General features: G+C 38.9%; 1 protein-coding gene across 5 annotated transcripts in view; it reads left to right on the plus strand.

Moving 5' to 3' along the window:
• Nucleotides 1-26,870, plus strand: part of lrp8 (low density lipoprotein receptor-related protein 8, apolipoprotein e receptor) — a 182,301-nt gene extending 155,431 nt beyond the window's left edge. The window contains exons 12-19 of one of the 5 annotated variants that reach the window (XM_086088466.1): nucleotides 451-569; nucleotides 3,331-3,470; nucleotides 10,181-10,322; nucleotides 12,503-12,655; nucleotides 14,151-14,510; nucleotides 17,650-17,718; nucleotides 23,768-23,958; nucleotides 26,352-26,870. In XM_086088466.1, the coding sequence (XP_085944592.1) occupies nucleotides 451-569; nucleotides 3,331-3,470; nucleotides 10,181-10,322; nucleotides 12,503-12,655; nucleotides 14,151-14,510; nucleotides 17,650-17,718; nucleotides 23,768-23,958; nucleotides 26,352-26,390 (1,213 nt within the window). In that variant the 3' untranslated portion in view covers nucleotides 26,391-26,870. Of the gene's footprint in view, nucleotides 1-450; nucleotides 570-3,330; nucleotides 3,471-10,180; nucleotides 10,323-12,502; nucleotides 12,656-14,150; nucleotides 14,511-17,649; nucleotides 17,719-23,767 lie in introns of all 5 variants that reach the window. The other 4 variants (XM_086088462.1, XM_086088463.1, XM_086088464.1 and 1 more) reach the window with 4 other exon arrangements.
• Nucleotides 26,871-27,109: the final 239 nt, after the last annotated feature.

Below are 27,109 nucleotides of genomic sequence, written 5' to 3' on the forward strand. Positions count from 1 at the left end.
CGACTGAAGATGACATCACAGTTGCTCAATTCAGGGCTCAGGCAACGACCAATCACAGCTCACCTGTTTTCTGAAGCTGAGCTGTGATTGGTTGTTACCTGAAACCTGAGCAACATTTATGTCATCTTCAGTCGACAGCAAGTGGCAAAATGGCCGCCCCGAGATGGCTAAAAAAGGCTGGATTTTGCTGCTTGACTCAAATTCCACTAACGCAATATTAAACAGAATACCGTATTTAGACTAGTGGGGCTGCATAGAACATATCATGGTAAAAATAAAAATAAATAATAAATTAATGAGTTGGGGTTGACTTCCCCCTTTAAGGAATGTTTTTCAAATTGTTGGTTCTTTGTGTACGCAATCAAAGTTTACAAGATGTTACAAGCAACATCTATATTTGGTGAGCTTGCATAAAACAAATATTGAATACATTTTTGTTTCTTTTCACAGGTTTATGTACTGGTCAGACTGGGGAGATCAGGCCAAGATTGAGAAAGCTGGAATGAATGGAGTGGATCGACAGGTTCTGGTATCTGAGCACATTGAATGGCCCAACGGAATAACTCTAGGTAACAGAAAATGTGAACAGGAAATCTAATTGGAGAGAGTTTTGAAAACTAGGATCAGGGAAGGATAATCAATCAGCTCAGGAAGCAGAGTTAAAAAAGTTGAAGTGCTGTCAGCGCCATGAGAGGGTTCAGTGGAAGCGGGAAAAGAAAACAATAACGGCGCTGCAACCCCTGAGCCACTGTTATTGCTGTAGCTCACTTTGTGTCTGGCTCTCATCTATCAAGCCGACAAATATGGGCTGTTGAATTAATAAGCCATACGCTCTGTTCTGTCAATACCTCCCATTATCGCTTTCAACTCCCTCTGCAGCAGCAGCCAATTTTTTGCCGCTGCTCTTGCCTGTGGAGAAACAGAGACGTAAGGTTGCCACACTCTGTGGAATTTTAAGGTCGCAAAAAAAAACCTAATTATTTTTCAGAGCAGAACAGAAGCGTTGGTGATGTGTAGAGGAAGCTCGGGGAAGAGAGATGTTTTGATTTTTACACTCGATGAACACATCAGGTGACTCAAGAAGGTCAACATCCAGCACACTGCCACCCACAACATTAGGTACACCTACACAAATGCCAATAAGAAAGTCTATTAAGAATTCTGCCTTTATAATGACAATAATGCTCACTTTTGTTCAATACTCTCAATTAGTTATGAATTTAAACATATATTGCTATAGTAGTTTTACAGTGTCATGAAATCTACCATTTCTGAGAAGTACTGAGAAGTAGGGATATATTCAATACCACATATTTTCAGACCGATACCAGTATGAGTACTCAATTCTTGAGTAGTCCCAGATACCCCAAAAATAATCAATGGCAGATCATTTTAAAGAAAAACGTATACTAGTATATCCCAATATAACATTTCGCTTTGAAATTGCATTAAATTAATGGAAATGTTATATTCTTCTAATTTCTCATTTCTAGTTCCTGACCGTAAAGTGGCCGGCCGATACCAGTATGGCGACTGTCGCGAGTACCTGGTCTATCGATTCTTAAATTCCTGAATCTATTATTTTAATATCTTTTTTCCAATGAATTCTTAAGAAAATAGAATTTTAGAGTCCATTTTTTTGGTATTACTGTTTTCTTGAACTTTACTGTTCACATGAATTTAAAAGTATTTTCTTATGATTATAAAAGACCTGACTTATTGCACTTTAAGACAATTCAGAATCTTTTTAATTTATATTTACAATCATTGAATTAGAATTATGAAAATATTTCCATCTCATCCTTGCTGATGTCAATGTTTGTGTAACACTTGAGTGATTATAACACGTGTTACTTTCATTAGTAAACTAAATCGTTTAACCAGTTATTTAAAAATGTAATATGGAATGTTATGACAAAACTTTTGTGAATCAAAATCAAATTGAGAAAATCAGAACTGATACGGCGGCACGGTGGCTGACTGGTTAGCACGTCCGCCTCCCAGTGCAGAGGACGTGAGATCGAGTCCGGACATTGGCCTTCCTGGGTGGAGTTTGCATGTTCTACCCGTGCTTGCGTGGGTTTTCTCCGGGTACTCCGGTTTCCTCCCACATTCCAAAGACATGCATGGCAGGCTAATTGAACACTCCAAATTGTCCATAGGTGTGGTTGTGAGTGTGGATGGTTGTTCGTCTCTGTGTGCCCTGTGATGTGGCTGGCAACCAGTTCAGGGTGTACCCCGCCTACTGCCTGAAGCCAGCTGGGATAGGCTCCAGCGCCCCCCGCGACCCTTGTGAGGACAAGCGGTTAAGAAAATGGATGGATGGATAGAATCGATACGCAGCAGTAGACAGCTGGATAAACATTAGCGTTGACACAATCGATGTTCCATTAAGGTTTGAAAGTGCCTGCCATTGTATCGGGTGGTATTTTTTACTATTTTTATTTTAACCCTCTCTGACTCATAGATGATTGCAGCAGTGGACATGACATATTTGCGTGTCTAAACCAATAAAACGCATACGTTGGATTATGTCACCACTTCTGGTTCATGCTTGGATCCTAGCTAAGCAATCACAATCTCAAATTGATTTGCATGATGTTAATGGTAAAAATGTTACAGCCATACTATTCAGGTGTCCACTATAACAACTAAAAACACGTGCTGGCACCCCCCATTGTCCATGTTGTTCTTATGTGGGAAAAGAGTCAAAATCAGCCAAAAAATTAAATGTGGGTCTGAAGGGGTTAAGAAACATAAAGCTTTAAACTGATGTAATGATGGCCTGCCTTGCACTGTTCCAGAGAAATGCAAGTGGGAGCAATATTTTGGTTGAGAAAATGTTTGTCTACTTCACCTGAAGTGTGTGGCAAATATGGTCGCATAAATTGCCTCTTAAATCCTGATGAAAAAGCCACTGAGATTATTCTGTCAAGTAGAAACAATTCTCTTAAATATCAAGTTTACCAAAGCCCTACAGTGTCCACACAGAAATTGCTGCCAAAGTAAACAGGTCTGAAAATTGAAAAGTGAAGAGTAAACATAAATGCAGCAGACCTAATCAGTTTGCTTGTATAGTGCACATATATCCCCCCCTCTTAAAGGGGTGAAGCTGCATTATTACAATCACATCAATGTTTTCTCAGCGTACGGCCCTCAGGTCTCAAGTCACACAAGATTGATGGTGCAGCTACTTGGCCTCAGCATTCATAAACCTCTCACCCTCTGCTTTTTTTCTTTTGGAATGACCTCTCCCCTTTGTCACTGTTCCACTTTGTCCTTTTCTCCTTGGATAACCGCTCCATTTTTCCCCCCTTGTTCCATGTCCAGACTTGTCCAATAGGCGTCTCTACTGGGTGGATTCTAAACTGCACCTGCTCTCCAGTGTGGATTTTAATGGAGACAACCGCAGAGTGTTGCTGTCTTCCCATCACCACTTGGGACACCCCTTTGCCCTCACTGTTTTTCAGGTACAAGAGACTCACAAATATATGTATTAAAATAGGGGTGTAAGTTTGTAAAAAAAAATATAAAAAAGTTTCCATTAGGTGTGTCAGGCGATTAAAAATTGTAATCGTAATTAATCGCATGACTTCAATAGTTAACTCACAATTAATCGCAAATGGTATATCTGTTTTAAATGTACAATAAAATATATTTTTCTGAGTTGTTAATATAAAAGTGGAAAAATGTTAAACTAATAGAAATATGTCTGCATATTTTAGTCATTGATACAGTAATTTCATAATAATTCATAAAATTGAGTTAAAATAAAAAATATGTACTGTACTATAAAAAATGAGGGTGATATTGATTTGTGTTGAGGGAATCTTTCTGCCACTAGATGGCATAATTGCATATGTAAGACGTTGGTGACAGCTCAGTGCATTTTTCTTTTCATATTAAGAGGTATCTAATCTTTAACATGAAGTAACCTTTGAAATTCTGCACATTTTTAAAATTGTAAAATAAATCTTGACCCCAGTCTCCACAAATATATGCATTATTATTAAATGTATTACTGTTAAATTTGACGTGGACGTGTCTGCTGTGTTGCAACTAGAAGTCCCCCAGTACAGGCTTTCCAAGTAAGGGGCGGTCATTAATCACGCGCGCTGAAAAAAAATAATGGCATTAAAGGAACTTTAAATTAACTCAAAATTAAAGCACTAATTTTAACACCACTAGTTTCCATATCACTGGGTAGTATACAGCATGTTTTGATATCAGGCTAACCTGTAAATGAAATGGAAAGATTCAATCTCCTCAAGAAGTCGGAATGATGAGTCAGTGTAGTACTGATGGAGACCTTTGATAGTCCAAGATACATTCAGACCAAAAAAAAAAAACCCCTCTTTAAGCCTTGACAAGAAGAGGGCTTTAGCAGAGGAATCAATTAAACTAATTTGGAAGAATTTATTAGGCAGGAATGAGTCGTCGTCAAAGCGCCAATCAAGTATTATACTTGGGAAGTGTAGACGAGAGCCAGAGTAGAGCAGAGTGAAGATGGAGGGGGTGTAATGTGATCAGTGAGAAGCACTTTCTTCATTCCTCGTTTTGCTGCGCACACTGTGGAGATGAGAAAAAAAGAGGTGGCATTCATCATGTCCAGCTGTGTGTGGGCGTTTTTGTCGCTGCCAGTGTGCGGGTACGGGTTTGTTGCAGGCAAGCAAGTTCATGTCTGAAGATTGATCACCCTCAGTGCCAGTTTTTTTTCCCTGTCATCGGTTCTACTTAACATATAAACTAAATTGAAGATCACACAGCAAGCATTTCCTGTTCCAATAGACCGAAGCCCAGAAGTTGCCTGTTTTTTGGGGCCTTTTTCCCTCACTCAGTGTTTATAAATATTTTACCTGTAGGTAAAGAAAAAAAAAAGTTGCAAATTATCCTAATTTATAAGAATAGCACATGAAATGTTATATTTATTTACTGCAAAGATCTTAAGGATACATTTTTTTCTGCTGCTTAGCATATTTTGGATTGCAGTGGAAGTCAGCTGCTTTATTACTGTGAATTATGTCCGCCTCAGACATAAGATGCACAATCATGAGAAGAATCCGCCATTGTGACTCGAAAACATTTGTCTCACAGTGAGACAGATGTGATTGATGCGCTTGTTTTATGATAGACGTTGTGAAAGGAGTCCGATAGATATGTAGCAGCGTCGGATGTTTATGCCTCTGCGCACAATACGGTTTTGTCTAGTGATGGGAAAATGAAGCTTCATGAAGCACTTGTGATATTTTTTGACTCCCCTAGATGGTGCTCTTGGTTTAAATATAAAGGCTAGTGCAAAGGAAATTGATTACATTTCCACTGCATCTTTCAACCAAGAGTGGCATCTAGAGGAGTCAAAAAATATCACAAGTGCTTCATGAAGCTTCATTTTCCCATCACTAGTTTTGTCTATCTCAGATAACAGGTACGCAGTCAGGAGAATAATTGGTTTGAGTCAGGTTCTAGGTTTTGGTTCAACTTGTGGACCGTTTTTTCTTTAAAGTCCATCTTTAAATTCTCATGCGTTTGGAAATGGATGTATTTATTTATTTTAAAAATGTTGCATATTTTGAATAGTTGATTTGTGGGGTTCAACAATCGCACAATATACATTATTGCTAATGACCTCTTTGCCATTTAGTTGATGGATCTAAATATGTTTTACAAGTTTTACAAGTTCCCCAGATTTCAGAGAAACTGGCCACATACGCAATTGATGAATATAATGAACAAAAACGGTTTCTATTTTGTAACATTTTTATTCTGTACAGTATACCAATAGTCTTTGATCCTTTTTTATTTTTTTATTTATTTTTTTACCTTTTTTCTAATGTTTTCTCTTTGTGGCTGCCATCAAAGCTCATAGTGTTCAACCTCAAGAACCTAGTTTCATACAATTGTTCAATTTCAACTTCATTTAAAGACGTTGGTATGTACTTTCTTAAATCCAAAACACATCAATTTTGTTTTCTCTTCATTTAGAGAGTTTGTTTTTACTAAACCATTTATTTTATTTAATCAATTAAGATGAATTTATTAATATCATGTCCAGTGCAGCAAAATATGTGTATGATCAGTAAAGATCACTAGCTTCAGTATCTGCAATATTTTGCAGATATCATTTAAATAAATGGTGAAGAATGATTTTGACTCCGCAAAAGTCTGATGGTGATGATGATGATGATGATGATGATGATAATAATAATACTAATATTACTACTACTACTACTACTAATAATAATAATAATAATAATACATTTTTTGAGGTAAGATATTTTCACATATTTGTACATTAGTCAAACAATAACAGATCATTTACAAAGAAAATATAAAAACACAGGGAAGTTTACTTAAAGTAGCACAAAAAAAATGTCAACATTAATAAAATATTTTCACAACTCTTCTGATGAATTATCGACTTAAAACTAGTTGAATGGTACCTTTGCCACGGCCTGAGGGGGTCTGTATCATTTTAACTGGCACTAAGTAACTTTGAGGAGGATGGTAGGAACACTGCCACACAAAAAATACAAATGTGCTGACTGCTTTATGGCATACCTCAAAAGCTACCCCGGATGAAAGGACAGTCAATGATCAATATTGGCCCGGACTTCACTCGCTGGAGTGAGCTAAAAAAACGACGCAATGGACTTGTCCTCATAGGAAACGTGATCTTCCTTCAGGCGTAACGTAACCGCTTTTGTCCATATTGCGTCGCCATAATCAACATAAACTGAACGTTTCCTCAGTGTTGCTTTAAAGTAAGTGATACTGACTATTTATGTTTTAAGTTTGAATTTGAAGGTAAAGAGAGAGTCTTAATTGTGCAGGCCAGCTGGCCGAGGGTTACAGAGCTTGGGAACAAAGTGGCAAAAAGCTCTGCTGTCCATGGTGCTGACGGAGGCTGGCAGAGGGGAACAATCAGGTGGACGTAGGCGGTGGACCTGAGATGTGGACTGGAGTGACGATGTGGGGGGAAGACAGAATATGAAATATGAGTATGTCGGCGTGATGCTGTGAATGGCCCTGGAGGTGAAAAGAAGGAGTTTGAATTGAATTTTCTGTTTGACCGGGAGCTAGTGAAGTGCCTGGAAGATGTGGGTAATGTGATGGAAAGAGGGGGTTTTGGGATAAGTGCAGCAGCGATGGTGAACTCTCCTATCCATTAATAAGTAACATCAAAAATCATAACAGTGTCCTTGTGTCATATAAACTGTATCTAATTAAATTACAATATATGGCATGTGCTCAAATTAGCATGCTGGGGAGTCACTTCAGTCAGACGTTTACATACACTCGTGGGTAAGAATGTTACATTTGGAGTGTATTATTTATTTCAACCTTTCCTTTTCCAGGGTGGATTATGTGTACACAGGGTCAACATAGGAAACTTGCAGTACAGCACATTACTAATATTTGTTTAAATGCCTCTGAGCAAACTGGACCAAATCATTTTTGCACCTCAGTAAAGTGAATCATTTCAAAGTCAAAGGGAATCAAAAGCAACCAAGTAAATAAGTATATGTGGTAATCTTGTGATATATATATGTTTATGTTTATGTTTATCATAATGGCTTTATGTGAATTCTAAATCAGGAAAATCTTGTTTTTGTTGGATAGGTTTAAGTGACTTGTTGGATAACTGGATTAAAAAAAAAACATTAAGGCATACATGTAAACACTCAGATGTGAGTAGTGGATCAGCCCAACATAGACATTTTTTATCACTTAAATCAAAAGAATATTTTAATGTACTGGTCGATCCTAATATTTCAAATGTGGAAAACCTCTTGTATTAATGGCCTCACAAAGAAATAAAAGTAAGATGCTTGCAGAAAGATGCCCATTTGTGTTCAGAATGTTCCTTTGGGGAAGAATCAGGACAATCTTCAAGGTTGGTTGGAATATTCGCATCATTCAGTTGAACTGTCATCCCTGCCGTAAGCGCAAGCACAGCTTAACTGATAGGATGCTGTTTCAGACCACTCTGTGCTTGTTCATGTGTAAAACTCGTGACCTGCCGTTCAACGCATAAAATGTTGTATTTGATCTGATGAGATGCTTGACCCGCACAGTGTTATATTGGCACCTACAGCTTTCCATGGAATGAATTGTGACAGTTGCTCATATTGATAAATGAGAAAGAGGAGGGAATTCAGCTGCCAGGCAGAGAAAATTGTACTGGGAATAAAACCATTGATTGAATAAATCTGAGTCTTCATAACAACATGTCTGATATTTATTTCTTTGTGTGTCAGTACTGCTGTCATGTGAGTAAAGGTTATCTGGAAAGGGTAGAATTTAAATGCAACTCAGAAAGGTTAAGTCCACCAATATCCAGAACAAACAGAGCCATGACCATCCCTCTGTGATGTACTCTGCTAGCATACTTTCATACACAAACCATTTGTCTGTTTGTTGACAGGAATTTCATCAGAGATTATATACAGGAGAGATTTATGTGATATGGTGGGCGCAATGCAAATAAAAGTTAGCCAGACTACAGAGGAGACACTAACCTTTAAATTTCATTGACACTGCCAAACAGTCAGTTATGTCATCATCACACGGCCTTTAACTTTGACTTCTTACAATTATGATTGAATATTGGCAGACATATTTTCATACATATAATCTACATATAATCTAAAGATTGCACCATCACTATAAAAACAGTTGGGTCAAAATGTACCCAATTTGGGACATAAATGGAACAATCCACTACTTGGGTCAACTTGACAATTTTTTTTTGTGTTGTCTAACCCAGAGAGTTAGGTCAAATTGGCCAAAGTAGTGCAACTATTTCTGACCCAAATTGGGTTACCGTATTTTCAGGACTCTAAATCACACTTTTTTCCATAGGTTGGCTGTTCCGGAGGAATTTATAAATTGAAAAAAAAAGCTGCACCGTATTAAAAGGTGCAGTTTCAGTTATGGTTTGTATTTCTCTATTTATTGGGCACAGGCACGGTAAAACATACACCATCTTAAAATATATGGTAGCAAGCTTTCATGCAAAAACGTTCACTAGCATGCATACGCTATGTTTTTAAAAAGGCAGCAGGAGCAAAACTGAGTTTGGTTGTACTTTATTGAAGTATTTAATAATGTACTCACATTACTTTGATCAATCCTCATTCACAAATCCCTCAAAAGTCCTCATCTTCTGTATCTGAAATGAACAGCTGGGCAAGTCCTCCATCAAACACGTAGGTTTTGTTTTTTGCTGTATCAAACACGCCAGGTTCCCTCTTGTCATTGTCAGAATCAGTCTCGTTACCATGTGGCTCCTCAGAAATTATGTCGGCTTTTGCGAAAGCTTAAACAACAGTGCAAGCAAACACGTAATCCCCATAGGTGGCAGTTTCTTAAAGCAAAAGCACAAAGACGTCATCTTTCAGTTGACTCTTTTGGGTTTTTATAATGCCTGGCAGTCCTCAACCAGGTGTATATAAGCAATGTGTCTGCGGAAATGCTCCCACACAGTCAGTCAAGCGGAGCGCTTACTGAAGTTACACAGCAACATTTACAGAGTTTGGAACTCCGTGCACACAAAAGGCACATTTAAGACTTTTAAGTGTACCTTACGGCCGTGAAAATACAGTACTTAATGTGATTTATACTCCAGTGTCACTTATGTATGTTTTTTTCCCCTACCTAATTATGCATTTTTGGCCAAGTGTGACATCCGGAGTGATGTATAGTCCGGAAAATACGGTACTTTTGACTTTTTTATATCAAAGGAGAGCCATATAGTTTGATTTTGTTGGTCGCTTTGCTTGTTTGTGGAGTTGACATTGACATACCAAAGCTTTAACACCATAACTCAAACTGCTTTGAAATGCAATATGTGTCATGTTCACCGTGTTGTCAGCAGCGTGTCTGCTGTGATTGTGGAATGTGTTGGGTGCTCAAGATTGTTTTGAAAATCTTCTCTGCAGGCATTTGGGAAAATGCATTGAAACTCCACAGTTGGGAGTCTGTTTGTTGTTACTTGAGGTGTGTCCTTTATCTGTGATTTCTATGACAATGAAGTGCAAATTATTAAAGTTTCAGACATCATACATCTCCATTTTCATCAAAGTGAAATATATCAAATGAAATATCAGAAGGCCTTCTCATGCTTCTTTGTTTGGGAAGACATATTTGTTTGGTTCAATTTGGTAATTCTTTTGTCCAGGACCGCATATATTGGACCGATTTGGAGGATGAAGCAATATACAGCGCCAACCGCCTGACGGGGAACGATGTGGCCAAGATAGCGGAGCACCTCAACAATCCGCTGGATTTGGTCGTGTTCCATGAGCAGAGGCAGCCAAAAGGTAGGCCACTGCACACATTCATGCAATTAATGAATATTTCATGTGGTGCCTTTAACTTTACCCAGCAGGTATAATATGTCATGTATTAGATTACTTATTTTATGATGGCATTACCCAATTACCTAACTTTAAACTATGTAAACAGCATTGAATAATGTATTCTTTGGCCAAGGTTACTATTCTGCTAATGATAAATAAATAAGAACAGATTGGTGCATGCACTGTGCTTCCTTGTGTTTGGTCATCAACATGGTCCTTTGCATTTGGGCAAGTGACAATTAGAGTTTTTATTTTCATGCCTCATTTCCTAACTTTAATCAAAGCCCAAAGCACCCTGTCAGTAGGGAATTAATTGCATTGTCTCGTTATAAATCAGACATTTCTGCTCAGGCATAATAACAACAAAAGTATGAGAAACAACAATTTTGTTCAAAAAGACTGAATGAGCTCTTGAATTGCTGTGAAGATACAATATTTCGACATCAACACAGTCCCTTCCTGTTTTCCAATTCATCACTAACTCATTCTAATTCCATTAGCAAATTCACAGTTGAAACAGCACCACATACTGTTTTTAATTTCCATACGCACATACAGATAATGGCTTCAGCTTTCAATGTGCTCGTTATGACTTTTTAAAAATGTATGTAGTTTTTAACTTGGCTTTCACGTTTTAGGAGTCAACAAGAGGAGGTGTGAGGACACGCAAGCCATCACAGCTTTGCAATTCCTTGTGGCAATATTGTTTAAATATTTTATCAACCTCCATCACACCATTTTCATGCAGAGTTTGCTGAGTATGGCTGCATTACTGAAATAGTGAACATGGAACGTGTGTGCAAAGCTTTATCCTTGCGTGACTGATGTTGCTTCCTCCCAGAACTTCACATGAATTCTCTGATGTACTACTTCCTAAAACACCACCTAAGAGGCAGCAATGACCACAACCTGACCTATTTCTGGTGTCTCTCCACATGGCATGAGAAACTTTACTTCATTTTTGAGTCTTGGGTTGGCAATGTGAATATTTCAGGATTTGAGTGTAAAAGGTTTTAACAGCTTACTTTCAACTTTACACTCATTCAAACAATTGGCCCATTGAGTTCCATTTAGCCTCTGTCAGCCAAACTAAGACACAGGGACTGGATCCCAATTTTTTTTCCAAATTCAAGGCTGTGCATTTTCAATATTTTGGAAACCACATTATCTCAGTCTTTAATTTTCACTACCCCTCTCGAAAATATTAGTTTTTTGGTTTCAATTGAACTGTCCGGTTTACAGATTATATCAATGGTGGAAAAAAGAAGTGTTGAAGTGAACAAACCTGCCATTTGAACAGGCGTATGTAGACTTTTTATGTCCACTGTATATTCTACTTGCTTTTATTAGGAGTAAAGTCATAGAACACACAGCCTAGCAAACTGGCAAGTCTCATCCATGCAAACTCTTTTAGCTAGACAGACATTAAATCATCAAGAAACTAGTCAACACAATAACAGCTATTCGTTAACATTAATTCACTGATCCATGTAGTCAGTTAAATGAAAATTGACGACCCCAATCAGGAAATGTAAATGTGATTGATATTCATCGGCATGGATTGGATACCTAAGCAGAGCTTTAGCATAGATCATGATCTCTATTACAGTAGCTATTTAAATGACAGCATTGAAGTTCAGGTTATGAAGTGATTACGTTATATATATGCAACTTGCATGTTGATTAATTCATTTAGACGGTGTTCTCGTTTGATCTTCTATCATTTTCTAATATTGATGGTTAATTATCAACAGTATGCTTTCAATGACCACATGCAAAAGACCTGCAGATTCATTTTTCCCCCAGTTTCCTTCACATTCATCTATGCACTTTAAGTTGTTGGTGATTCCACTTGTGCTTTAATGCTGATGGCACCGACTGACCTCAACTCAAAAGTAGGGCTGCTCATCAATTTTTAATACACGTTTCCTTTATCTTCTTTATACTTTTACATTGCAGTTCTGCTCTACTGGGTTTTTACAGTCATGTCTTCCAAGGATACACTTTTGAAATGCTATGTATTTAAAAACAAAATTCATTCTGTCTTTCTTTATTTTTTATAGGAATTATGGTATACTGTTTATATATTGCATATATCTAAAAACAAACCTATTGTGTGTGTATGTGTGTGTTCTTTCAAGCGCCTGACACCTGTAATATTGGCAGTCTTCCCAACGGTGGCTGTGAGTACCTTTGTTTAAAGGCACCCCAGATTACAGACCACTCCCCCAAATATACATGTGCCTGTCCTGATGGAATGGAGCTGGGACCAGATATGAGGCGATGTGTCACAGGTAAACACAAGCAAAACATTTTTGTATACTTCTTTAGACACCATGCTGTACTATGCCATCATTTAGCACAGTGCAAAAGATTATTAAATTTTCTATACTGTTAATCCCTTTTAGGGGTACATGTGAGCTGGAGCCTATCCCAGCTGACTGCTGATCAAGGAGTAGAGTAGATCAGTCACCAGTCAATCACAGGGCAAATACAGATGAACATTTGTTGTCACATTCACACCAATGGATAATTTAGAGTCTTAAGTTAAAATAACATGAATGGTTTTGGAATGTGGAAGGCAGCCAGAGAACCTGCAGAAAAATTACATAAGGTGGCGCAAACCTAAAACCTCTCACCTGTGAGGCCGATATGCTATCCACTACAAAATTGTTACACTTGCAAAAGGATATGTCTTCAAAAATTCCCAAAAAGCCAATAATTTATTTCTTTGTAATAATACTTTCACTGTCTATAGCAATGTGAATATTTTTAATTAACACTTCTAGTCCAGCTTTTTATTGTTTTACAACTTTCAAATTTAATTTCCACCCAGAAATAACATTCAAAATTTACTTTAAAGGAAAGTCATGTAAAAAAAATTCTGATATGTTCTCTGCGCCAACACGGGTCTAAACACTAGGGATGTCCCGAGTCCAAGTCACTTGATTTTGAGTATCTGCTGATACTGAGTCCCAATCCAAAACCTGTACAAGGCAATGCAATGCGGTGAAGAAGAAAAATACTTGATGAAATTGTTTTGATTCTCTTTTTTTTTTTTTCATCTTTGAAATGCCAAGATAATACCTTTTTATATGGCTGTAAATCGGGATTCTTTCAAATCAAATGAACAACTAAAATGTTATTCTCGACTTTAGAAATTAAGAAAATTGCAAATCCAATCTTTTTCAGCCTACACTGATCAGCTGAAAATCACATGATCGGCCCCGATTTCCGATCGGATCATGACAACATTACTAAACACAGTATTCTAAATACGAAATGTGAACGAAGCAGCAAAATTCACCCGTTTTTATCAATCTCAGGGGGCGGCCATTTTGCCACTTGCTGTTGACTGAAAATGACATCACTTTGTCTAAGGGATCAGCTTGCGAGCGTCACATGACTAAACCCAGAATACAGGTGAGCTGTGATTGGTCGTTGGCTGAGCCCTAAGCAACTATGATGTCATTTTCAGTTGACAGCAAGTGGCAAAATGGCCGCCTTCTGATGGATTAAAAAAAAAAGTATATTTTTCTGCTTCATTCATATTCCACAACCTCAATAGTAATCAGAATACCCTGTTCAGACTTTTGGGAGTGCATAGAACATATTATAAAGAAAATGTTTGCCTTGACTTCCCCTTTAACCAGTTAGGAATAGTTTCAATTTGGGCTTTATTGCACAGGGCGTGGCAGGAGAAAGTGAAACCTGATTTTCGTGACATATCTTGACATATCTTAACTAATGCTAAATGCTAATGTTTAGTCTTCTGTTTCTACTGCACAGTGCGAGCAAAAACGACCACAACAGCAGTTCCTACCACCACCACAACCACCACTACAACATCTACCTCAAGCACAACAACAAAAGCCACACCTGTTCCCACCACAACAGTACCAGCCACAACCACTTCTACTGCTGCGTCTACCACACTCGTAACTACAACTGGACATCTGGCAACAGCCAAACCCCACCAGAACCCCAGGGGGACCTCCACCGAGCACCCTCGAACCCCTGCTTCCACAAGTACGCAGAGCAGTTTCACCAGCACCAGCCAGACATCGACATCCACTCACACACCCCTCCTGGGCCCAGTAACCCCCAGCAGCATTCATAAAGGGACCAACGGCAACCTGTCGCACAGAGGTAAGGATCACCCTAAGCAGGGTCAATGCAAAGTGCATGTTGTGTTGTGTGTGTGCGCGTGCGTATGTGTGTGTGTGTGCGGGGGGGGGGGGGGGGGGGGGGTGAGATGCTCTGCGGCCACGAGTGCCACGACTGTTCCCTGCTGTCATCACAGCTGTCCCATTTTCTGTCTAAAAATTATTTCCCTTTAGTGCTATCGTTATCGCTATATATTTTCTTTCACCGGTTGCTTTTCTTTGTATCTAGCACACACACTAACACACAAGGCTGTTGCTCAGTCTGCTTGCAGTGGGTCCCTCATGAGAGCTAACAGAGCTGTCAGAACTAACGAACGACAGTCCCTACTGCTCCCTCCCACCACTTTGTCCTCGCTCACTTTTGTGACAGCATCTCTTTGTCTTTCTCTCCCTGCCCCAATCCTCCAATTCACCGCTCACTCACACTCTCTAAAATTGGTTCAAACGCAAATTGCAAATATTACCACTACAGTTTTTCCTGAAAAAAAATGATCCTCTGTAGTTTGTTTCCTAGTCAAACAATGACAGCACTTAATAATAGCTTGACAAAGGACTCAGCGTTTTTGTGCTTGAAAGGAGACGAACAATCAATAAATTGATAAAGCAAAGAAAATGTCATACAACAAAAGCCAACAACAATAAGTCAGTAAGTGAATAAATGTTTAATACAGGCCAAGATGGATAGATAATAGAAATTGAAGAGCAACATTGAAAAGTGTTCTTTTTCTTTGTGTGACTGGCAGTGGCGTAACACCATGCTGAGAGGCCCCGGTGCCCCAAACATTTTTTGTCCCCCTCTCCCCTCAATTTTTCCCCCATCCAACACCCCAACAACACTACTTCCAATAGCTTTAACGTCATTTTTTTTTTACTTTTCTTTTTTGTGCGCCACTTTTTTTTTTTAGTTTGCAAAGCATGACGGCGACGATGGCACACACACTATACCACTTTATTTTCAACTCGCATCACGTCATCGAGACTCAGACTCAGAGATGATTAAATTCTCATTTCCGACATATTTACAAAATAACTCTGGCCGTTTATTTCCCCGTTTTTGTTCTTTCTTTCTTTTTTTCTCTTTTTCTTTTTTTTCTTTTTTTCTTTCTTTCTTTCTTTTTTTCGTTCTTTCTTTCTTTCTTTTTTTTGTTCTTTCTTTCTTTTTTCCCTTCTGTCATGGGCCCCTGCGCTGTCTCTGGGCCCTGGTGCGACGCACCGCCTGCACCTTCGATATTTACGCCACTGGTGACTGGTAAGTCAATAAAAATTTGCATGTGAACAAAAAAAAGAAACTACTTACAAACAAAAATCAAGAGTGAATAAGAGGCCATAGCGGTCCACTGTTGTTTATGAACCTCACAGTGTAAAGCAGTGATGACTAAGAGGTATGGTAAATAAGGCAAAAGTGCAAAGTTGTTTTGAGGGTGGTGAGGGGGGATAATAGAGAACGGCTTGCCTCATCACTTTTTTTTTTTTTTTAAGCAAAAATTTAATTCCTCTTGTCTCAAAGGCTGCCGCCTACTCACCACACCAAAAGCACTCAAGATGAGCTCAACACACACAGAGTAGAACATGGAGCATGAACAAGGCATGTCTCCATACCCACGGGCCGTGTGTTTTAATTTTTAACTCGATGTGCGCTGTCAAGTCAGCTGTTACACGTGTGCTGAGCAGCAGCAGGCGTTTTGTTGGAAAATAAAGCCAAGGGACTGTTGAGGGGTGGGAAAAAGAGTGGAGGTAAACAGCAGTTGTTACACACAGCTCAGATGCACTTCAAAAACAGACAAAAAAATCCTACTTTTCACACTTTAAATGTTGCTATGAGATACATTTTCTGTACTACACATTTTGGTTTGGGACACCAATTGAGTATTCTTGTAACAGAGCAGATTCTTTCCAATACAGTTTCATTTGTGTTCATTCCAACTGAGGCTGGCAGTAGTGTACATTTGGTCCAAACTTTTTTGTGAATTATTTATTTGTTATAGGGTTAGATAAGGTCCTAATATTGCTTACTTTAGGAATAGTTTACCATTATGAGGGAAAAAATAATTCACATCAAATCAAACTTTATTTATATAGCACCGTTCATACATTAAAATGCAACTCAAAGTGCAGAGTAATTAAAACATCCATAGTACAATATAAAAAGAGCGCCCCCCCCCCCAAAAAAAATCCCCATTACTTTGTAAAACCATGTGAGGAAAAGCACCCAAGGGAAGCTCTTCCACTCTGAGAGGGATGACACCCCACGGCCCAGATTGACAATGGTTGGCCCCACACAAGGTGAAGTCCCCGGGCCTGAGGAGTCTCAAAATCAATAAAAATTTGTGGGGAAAGATTAATCGAAAATCTCCGAATTTTTTTTCAAAAATTAGGCAATATTAGCAATAAACTACAACCTTGTTTCACTTTTGTTAGAGAGTAAACAACAAGCCTTTTTGATATCCCACAATAAATTATCAATCACTTAATTGTCAAAAATATCAATCTCTCTAAAACTAGAGCCAATTCAAAGAAATTGATGTAATTTTAGGACTCAGCAGTCCATAATTACTCAAATCATTAGAATTTCCTTAGCACTCGGAAAAAATAAAATATTGGCCGGTATAATAAAAGGTGCCAGTAAATCCGGGCACCGTATTATGCACAGATACAGAGAAAAACAGCTTCTTAAGGGTGATTTGGAGGGAGGGCTATTATGCGCAGGATTTGACAATACCTATGTGGCATTGATTATTTAGAACGCTGTTTTGCTCAGTTTTTCCTTCTTTCTTTATTATTTGTTGATGTTTTTCGCAAGTTACTGTATTATACTGTACTGCTATTTATATGCATGTTTGAAATAGATTGGTAAAAAATATTTACAAATCTAATGTATGCTATAGTTTATGGTAAAATAAGAATTAATATTTGTTTTACTTTTCCAATGTTTTGCAAATACGTTTCAAACATGATACTTAATTGCCGCAGCAAACTTTTTTCTCCCTCTAGCAAGGTATTTAGGGAAGGTTTTGAAAATAACTTTGGACTGATGCTCTCTCTCTCTCTCTCTCTCTTTCTCTCTCTCTCTCTCTCTCTCTCTCTCTTTCTCTCTCTCTTTCTCTCTCTTCCTTTCATCTCAGCTGCGGGTGATCACTACCTCATAGGCAACAACATCACAGTAGCTGTCTTGGGGATAGTCATTCCTATCGGTGAGTTCTCTTGACTTTCTAGCTGTGTTGTTTTGGCTTTTTTGCTCGCCTGCTTTTCCCTCCTGGCTTTTCCCTCTATGATTGTGTGTAGATACCACATGCATGTGTGCATGTGCCCATGTGTGTGTGTGTGTGTGTGTGTGTGTGTGTGTGCGTGCCTGCATGCATGAGTATGACTTTAAAAAGTGTTTTTCTCCCACCTGCCTGATTTAACTGACTTAATTTGCGGGTTTAAACAGTCAACAACTTTGGCTGGCCAGTGGTGCTCCTGCAGAAAATACCCAATGGTTTTGTAATTTTATCAAATTCTTGGCTATTAGTCAAATAGAGCCTCCTGGCACCATGGCTAGAGGAAGCCATTACGAGCCAGTAAGCCCATTAGTCAGCGGTGGCCTTTGTAATATGCACATTACAGCCTGTCAGTATTAAGAGGATTCGAGCAAGTGGGTAATTCTGTCCATGTTTTGCCATCACATTTAGCTGCAAATAGCATTAAGAGTCCACTTTAAGCATGCAGTTTGCCACCACTGCAATCTAACTGCCATCACCCATTGTAACTCAAGATACATATTTGCCTGAAGCAAATGTGGAAGTAGAGTACATAAAACAGCAAACGGCTGACAAAGAATTGGTGTAAAGTGTCTATTTCTTAATCTATTTATGTATGTCTTTAGCCAGAGGAGGGTTCTGATTTCATATATCACAATATCAGTATGGTGTGAAATACTACTATTGGGCAACAACATGAAAGAACATGAAATAAAATGGAAAAAATACAATTAAAATTAAAATAGGCACAATAGGCTACAGTTATTTTTTTGTGTTTCATCCCACATTGGCGCACAACAAGCGAAATCAAACTATTGTATCTGCACGAATCAAGCAAAATAACAAAAAAAAAGCATGCTCCATCCATGCGCACAGTTAGACTGCTCTTTGCAATGCCAAAAATGTCACAAAAACAAACCACTGCTCATCTTTTGGCATGTTTTCGAGAGTTGAAAGTTAGAACCTTTGTTGGTTAGTCAACCATGGTTTGAATCCTAAGAAAACTATAAAAAGAAAAAAACTTCCACAAGAACAGTAATCAAAGGTTATTCTACAAGAGATGGAAATACCTGTAATGACACTTGTATCGTGTGTGGGGATGGCAAACATGATAACAGAATACTCCTCTGTAGAAAGTTCAGAATTTGTGTATGAAATTTGTCTCGGATGTCATGATGATGAAGATCGTTATCAAGGCATGTACTCTTCTAAAAAACAGAAGTTGCATCAATGGAAAAACGTTAGATCACCATTACTTTCTCTGTCCTAAGGGAAAAATACAGAAAAAGTAATTTCACTAAGGAGCAGGACTATTGTTTGTCTACACTCTCGACCTGAAATTTCAGGAAAGAAAATAGAGAAGAAAGTGATGGCGTTAAAGAAATTCAGGTTAACATGATGCTATTAGAAATAAAGAGCCAATGTCTGTCAGTCAGTGACGTGCAATGAGCTCTCGGTTTGGGTATGCAGACAGTTGTAAATTGAGACGCACACCAATTACAAATTTGTGTCGGCAGGCGAGTGTACAACGTATCCTAGGGTGACCATATTTTCATTTCCAGGACACTAGGCTTGACTAATATACTTAAATGATACTCCGTTTACTCCAAGATGCCATACATTCAAACTATTTTAACGTATGCCTCCTCTGTATGGTTAGAAAATAAAACAAAAATACATTACTCTTCTGAAGTCTTACTTGACAAAAGCGGGGTTGGTACCCATCGCCTCACGTGCTGCAGCTCAACACTTTGCCACTCAGCTAAAATTCTGGGCCACCGTCACAGTCCAGGACAGTATTCGAACGCTAAGTGAGGTACGTACGGGTCTGCCAGTCGCGGTAAACACGGTGCAGTGCACTCCACCTCCCATTTGCAGCACAACGAAAACCGGACAATTTCATTAATTAATAAAAACCCGTTAGGACGCCTGGAAAGGATTTAATAAAGTGGTCATCTCCCTGGAAAACAACCTAATTCCTCACGAAATCAATCTAGCAATATACCAAACATCATGTAAAGTGAAACAGCCAGTAAGCATATCCACAAAGCCAATCTTTCCTTTGGTACCATTCTTTGTGAAAAGTACAAATAATTCTGTGTCCCTTGCTTTGCTGAAGATCGTGTAGCTAAGGCATTGGACTCCCATCCTTCAAAAGATGACGTTTATCTTCAAAAGAAAAGATTGGTAACAACAGTTTTATATTTTCTTACCGGCGTACTGTGCACTGTGTGTTTTGAATTCACGAATGCACTGTGTGAACGTACGTTCACATAGGAATAATTCCGCGATGTAAAAAGGTTGCATAGCGATCTGCCTATTTGCGTAAAGGACTCTTATACTGGGAAGCTGACTACGCATGCGCAAACTCACATCGCTATTTAGAAAAGGCTGGTTAAGGCATCGGAGCCGTGTGCCTTCAGCAGGAGAATGTTGCTGCATTTTTGTCTGCAGGCCAGAAGAAGTCATGAGTCCTTTTGAGCTATGAAAATCACCAAATGTTGTCACTATCTGAAATGCAAAAATAATCTAAATAACTAGAAGAGGCCAAATGGTTTCATTTCAGCCTTGGTCAAGCAGTGCCTACCTTGCCTGCCCTGTTGGCACGTCACTGCTGTCAGTAAATTGGACCATATTTCAGACACAAAATGCATTACTATGTTCTGTTCTCAATTGCAAATAACCACGTTTTTGCCCAATTAAACCAAAATCTTACATAATAACAGACCCCCAAAAAAGTGTTTTTAATCCTTTCCAATTCTGCAGATTGCTATAAAACGTGCAATTATAAATATATTTAAATTCTCCAAAAACATACTAACAGGGTGGAAAGGAGTTCAATGGGGCCTGAAAAAGATCCAAACAGGACAGAATTCCCAAAATGTATACAATGAAATGAGTAATAGTATAAGGTAACAAAATGGAACCTAATAGGGTAGAATTTGTTCATTCAAATTAGCAAGTTATCTTTGAATGAGACATTTAACGTGCATGCGTGCGTGTGTGTGTTTTAATGTAATTTACTTTAATCCCACTATAGTTTAACAGGGTGTGCATTTAAGAGAAGGGCATCACAGGTTAAGTTTTTTTTTTTATATATATATACAGACCCTTCTATATCCTTCTATTTTTTAATCTATTTATGTATGTCTTTAGCCAGAGGAGGGTTCTGATTTCATATATCACAATATCAGTATGGTGTGAAATACTACTATATCTGTTGTCTGAGTTTTGTCGTGTGACATTTGCAAGCGGAGCTAGCTGTGATTGGTCATTACCTGAGCACTCAGCAACAGCAAAATGCAAAATAACCCTCCCTTCCACCCTCCACCCCACCAAGATAGATAAAAAACGGGTAGATTTTGCTTGCATGATTCATATTCCACAAACCCAACATGAATCAAAATACTGTGTTTAGACTAGTGTGTTGTTGATTTTAAGTAAAATATGAAAAGTATTTTCATGCTGGGAGAAGAGGCAGCAATAGACAGGAATGAGCCCTATTCTACAAAATTTGATTAAAAGGAAAATCTAACTTAGTAAGGCAAACTGAAATTTCAGCTGAACGTGCAAATAGCCTTAAAGGATGAGAATATGTCTGCAATCTCTTTCATCTCTAATATTGAGCACAATGGCAGCTCTCTAACATACTGTACTGCCCCCACTCCACAATTGAGATATCAGCTCAGCTCATTATAACAACCCCCAAGATTATTAACCCCTGCTCATCCGTTGCTCATTCTCCCCTCCTGCTATTCATTGAGGCAGTAAATCCCCTCATTTTGCATTTTTGGCAGATTTGAAACATTAATTATTGTCACAGGTCTACAAGGGCCCAGATTCCATTTACTAATGAACCGCGCCCACCCACATCTCCTCAAGGGGAATCAACTCAACTGTTATAATCAGTACTTAGCCAAATTCTGTCATTTACGGTATTCTGCAATTGGACTGAAATATTCTGCATCAGACAAAAGTGGATGTTTTTAACCCAATGACGAACAAAGAGGAGTGTGGAGTTTCAGCTCAGTCAAAGAGGGATAGCAAGTGCATGCCTATCACAAGGCAATCCTTGAATTTAGGCTCAGAGAGATTCTTTTCAAAATGATAGAAAGCTAAGGTGGTTTTCAGTCCCGTGTATGAATGCATGCTGATTGTTTGTGTGTGTATGATAGAGGGACAATGTATAGTATATACCTGTATTGTAATGCATGCAGGTGCTCATTATTACAAATGGTGCAAGTGCATTCATGCAGTCTATCTGTTTTTATTTAAACTTTACCTTGAGGATGGATGTAATGTTATGTAAAATGAAGGCTCATTGTTTTACTTTTTGTCAACTTATTCATTTGGTTACAGACTTTTTCAAATGAGGACATGACTGATTATCCAAACTAGCCTTTCTCTTCTCTAGGGGTCACCAACGCCGGTCCTCGAGGGCACCTATCCAGCGTGTGTTGGATGTTTCCCTCTTCCAACACACCAGATTCATATTACCATCTCAGCAAGCTCTGCTGAAGCCTAATAATGATCCTGATCATTTGAATCAGGTGCGTTGGTGGAGAAACACATCCAAAACATGCTGGATAGGTGCCTTTGAGGGCCAGAGTTGATGACCCTTGCTCTACAGTATATTGCTTGTGTACGAAAGTGTGAAACTGCCAATGCGGAGTAAACATTTTTGACTGGCAAATACGTTTGAACGTACTTGCACTGGATCTGGTCAAGTCAATACACTGTGGTATTATGAGAAAAAAATTGCCAAACAGAAGTCCTGCACTGCAAACATAATAATAAATCATACAAATTATGAATAAACAATGTCAATGTAATTTTAGAACGTATCGGTATAATATTAGCCAAATGCTAATAAAATATTTATAGTATATATCTTCTTTTTTTTTTTTACTTGATGCCCTGTGGCATTATGGGAAAAAATGCTAAATGTTTTTAGCATTTAGCCAAACGTACTTGTACATAATGAAATACATTTAAACATCTTTACAAATGTGTTCAAACGTATTTGCAAAGATGTTTAAATGTATCTTCAAACACAAGTGTGTTTCGAGTGTACTTTCTAATACTGTACATTCGAACATATTTGCCAGTCAAATATGTTTACTCCATATTGGCGGTTCCATACTTCCATACTTGGGTATAATACAAATCAGTTGCTTTCAGAGATTGAGAATATTCTTAATTATTAACTAATTCCCTCCCAGCCATTTTCACTGAAGCAACCCCCTTTGCTCCCGGCTGTTTTACTGGATTTTGACAGATTTTGCAAGGCTATACAGAATGTTGTGTTCTATTGCTATAAAAATATGGAACCTACCAAAAGAAAGATTAGAGTCTCCTCTTTCATCAGAAAAAAAAAATATATTTCTATCTGTTTCCGTTTTGCAGCAATTAGCATTAGAATATAGCTAAGTTTCATCATTATTCACAAATCTGTTTAAAACTGTCGGGGAAAGAGCTTTTTGCAACATGGCCCTGGTTGATCTATTATGCTCTGCTTCCACCTGTTGGTCGTTTTTGTAATAACTACCATTGCTTCAACCATTCTCTTCAGTTCAAAGGCTGCATCAAAGCCTGTATGTTCAGCATAAAAAAAACATTAAAAAACATAACAAAACATAAATACATCTTTGGGAGCATGGTAATATTTAAAACGCATTTATACATTTTTGGGGAGCAAATGAGTTGAGAATAAAATTTTAAAATAGATGTATTACATTGATAAGGTTGAAAAATACAAACGTTTTGATTGTAATAAAATATTTGCCATTTCAAAATCAAATCAAAATGTATTTTCTGAAGGGAAGAGATATTGCACGAAATAAGTTGGGTCTTGAAAAGAGAAAGAAAATAATGAGCCCTCAGTGCAAGAAAGTGTGTTTATGTGTAAGTGCTTACAGTGCCGCTCTGTGTCCCCTGGGCTGTGTTAACGCTCCCGCTGTGTGTTGTTGTTGTTGTGTGTGTGTGTGTTAAACACATGCAGTCCCTATCCTTGCCACAGTGGTCATCGGGCTACTTTGCACCGGCGCCTACCTGGTGTGGCGCAACTGGCGGCGCAGGAATACCAAGAGCATGAACTTCGACAACCCCGTTTACCGCAAGACCACAGAAGACGACGACGATGAAATCCACATCGGCCGGCACAGCGAGTCCATCGGACACGTCTACCCAGCAGTGAGTGGCAGCCACAGTCAGCCATTCATAGCGCTTCCTCTCGGGAGCGGCGTCAGCGACAGCAACTCTCACTGGTACTCAGGGGCGCCAATGCTGTCCAGTGGAAAATGAAGAAAATGAGAAATTAACCTTCTGAGGAAGGATTTTTTATTTTTTTTAAAGGAGGCGGGAGTCGGAAAAGCCTACTTTTTGGTGAAAACGAAGCAGGCGTGCACATACCATACAGATACCAATATACGCACACATTTTTGCAGTAGTCACTGAAAACGCCAAACACTTGAAGCCCTACCATGTGATCATCTAATATTCACATTTTATGAACTACAAATCCTTTGACATCATACTGTTTCCCAACTATTGTACTTTGTGATTTTTCTAGTTGTTTTAAGTGTCTCTTCAGAAAGCAAAATCTCGTTTTTGTCAAGGACCTACATTATCCCAGAAAAAAAATCATACACCGACATATCATATCTGTTTTAAGAAGCTGCTGGTTTTAATTCAGGAGTAGGGTGACCAGATGTCACGGTTTAACTTAGACAGTCCCGATGTTGAGCCTTTTGTCAGCCCCATTGTTTTGTCTCACTTTTATGAAGGTCCTGTCCTGGCGTCGCATAAATTTTTTTTTGTCAGCATGCCAGTTGTTTGGCCTATCAATCACACAATTGTCAGAGCGATTCAAACGATAAACCAATTTAAAAGGTTTTTAACTTTTGAATCGCTAGCAGGTACATTTTCGTCATACCAGAACTAAAACTACTTCCTGCTTCTGTGTCTAATGCTGCATTCGAGAAAAGTGTGAAGTTGGACTTTTCCAAACCAGTAAGTATGCAAAATTGCGAGGAGACAAGTTTGTTGGAGGTCCAAATGTGTATTGAGGACCAAAACAAAATGACAATTTCTCACTATCCGCCATTTTGGTAGCTTACTTTCGCATCGAATGCTTTCAGGTCGGAACTGGGAAAAGCCAACTGTCATAAATCTGACTTCCGACTTTCCTCGAATGCAGCATAAGAATCATGGGAAATGTAGTCCTACTAGCCTAATCCTGCGTTCGCCGGTCAGACCCAATGCAGCTGAGCTTTTCTGGCAGCATATTTCCAGTATTACAATGCGAGATTGGTGCAAGGTAAACGGCATGGTCCGCTTTCACATTGCTGCTGGGACTGAGCAAAAATGGTTGGATAATGCTGTGTGTATTGACTTATTTACTGATGTTGAACTTTCAACCAGTGTAGCATTTAGCATTAGCTAAAGTAATAACACAACCAGATTTATTAGCGATTACATTTGTTATGAATAGTACCCGGTGAGAATTTATTGTATATTTGATTTTCAGCGAAATTGTAGTATCTATCTGTAGTTTCTATTTTTGAAAATCTGGTCACCCTATTCAGGAGATAATTGGGGTCCCCATCATATAGCACTTGTATGATGACAATTGTTAATGTCACCTTGGCTATGCAACGCAGCCATTTTGGAATTCATTGGTAAGAATATTTGAATTAGTTTTACAAGACAGCTGACAGGACGGCACAGGATTTCACATGTTTAGTTTACTTTCATATGAACTGTATCTCCTGTAGTTTAATGAAATGGGAGCACAAATTGTAAGCAAATCCATCTTGGAGTTAAATTTTACGTTGTTATGATGTCATTGGTGCAGAGTTAAATTTTACGTTGTTATGATGTCATTGGTGCAGGTGCAATGTTGTGGCTTGAGGCCAGACTTAAACAAACTGAACGAGCCAAGGGCAGCTGTGAGTTGCATTCAAACCCTCTAAAAGGGGAGAGGAAAGGTGGAGACAGAAATCGCTGTAAGGACATTCCTTCCATATCATGTGTTGTTGTCAGAGCAGCAGAGCATGCAGTGAGGGGCAGCCAAAAAGGAATGTGGGGGATGGGAGGTAAGCGCTTTGATCAGTTGGCATGGCAACGCTGATTTCTTTGTGTCGCTCCAGCAAGGAAAGGAGGCAGATAATTTGGAATATCTGTCATGATGACAAATAAGTGCATAGATGATTTTTTTTTTATGTGCGAAAAATATTATTGGGCAAGGAAGCGGCACTGTGTGTAATGTTTTTGTTGTCTAGCCAGATATTGTCCTAATCTCATGTGGCATCGTAGAGAGCCAGAGAGAGATCAGGCTGGCTTTTTGTGGGCCAAACGTTTGCAGCCAAAGGCATTACAGCCTGCATTCCTCTAAGAGCCAGAAAAGGGAAAAGACAAAAAAGGTCAAGTGGTAACAAGGGGAGGTGACAATTATAAACAAATAGCCAAAGTTTATTTTTATTTTTATTTTAGATATGTTGGGTTGTTGTGTTTGTTTGTCATTCTACTGTTGTTGTTGTTGTTGTTGTTTTACTTTGGTAACATTTTGTATCTGCTGTTTTCAGCGAGTGGCACTCAGTCTGGAGGACGATGGCTATCCCTGAAGGAGGGATGCAGCCTCTCCCTTCATTGCCACCTCGGCCCCTCCTTCCTCCAAATCCGAACCTCCACAATGAGGCCTGACTCGGCGCAGAGGAGACACTCCTCCTTTTGCCTCTCTTTTAAGGAGCGGGGATGACTTTCTCTTATACTGTAGTGCTCTCACTGTAGTAAGAATACTACCACTAGTAGCTGCTACTAATTTTAATTCTAGTGCGTAGTAGTCTGTGCTCTGCCCATTTCTTCTCTCTCACCACCTCCAGGTAGTCCTATAATGACCCTTTATCATGCTGCTCTTTAAATTGTTTGTGAAATTAACCTCATTGAGCTGTTGTCAGTGCCAGAGCAACGTCTGCCCCTCCATGTACTGTACTGAGGTAGCAAATCTAAATATAGTAAGAAAAAATATTTATGAACATGAGGGTGTGTGTGTGTGTGTGTGTGTGTGTGTGTGTGTGTGTGTGTGTGTGTGTGTGTGTGTGTGTGTGTGTGTGTGTGTGTGGGGGGGGGGTGTGTGGGTGTGGGTGTGTGTGTGTGTGGGTGTGCGTGTGTGTGGGTGGGGGGGGTGTTTAGTTGGGGGTACTTGAGGTGGGGTTGGGGATCATTTGAAAGTGATTTGAGGGTGAAAGAGTAGGAATTTAGCTTTTTAATGTGACTACGAGGATTTGTGCCACCAGAAGTTTGAGCCTCAAGGCAAAAAGCAGCAAGGCAGAAAAGAGCATTC

Source organism: Leptonotus elevatus, chromosome 11 (assembly GCF_054856555.1).
Source record: "Leptonotus elevatus isolate MCC_2025b chromosome 11, RoL_Lele_1.0, whole genome shotgun sequence".
Lineage (NCBI taxonomy): Eukaryota > Metazoa > Chordata > Actinopteri > Syngnathiformes > Syngnathidae > Leptonotus > Leptonotus elevatus.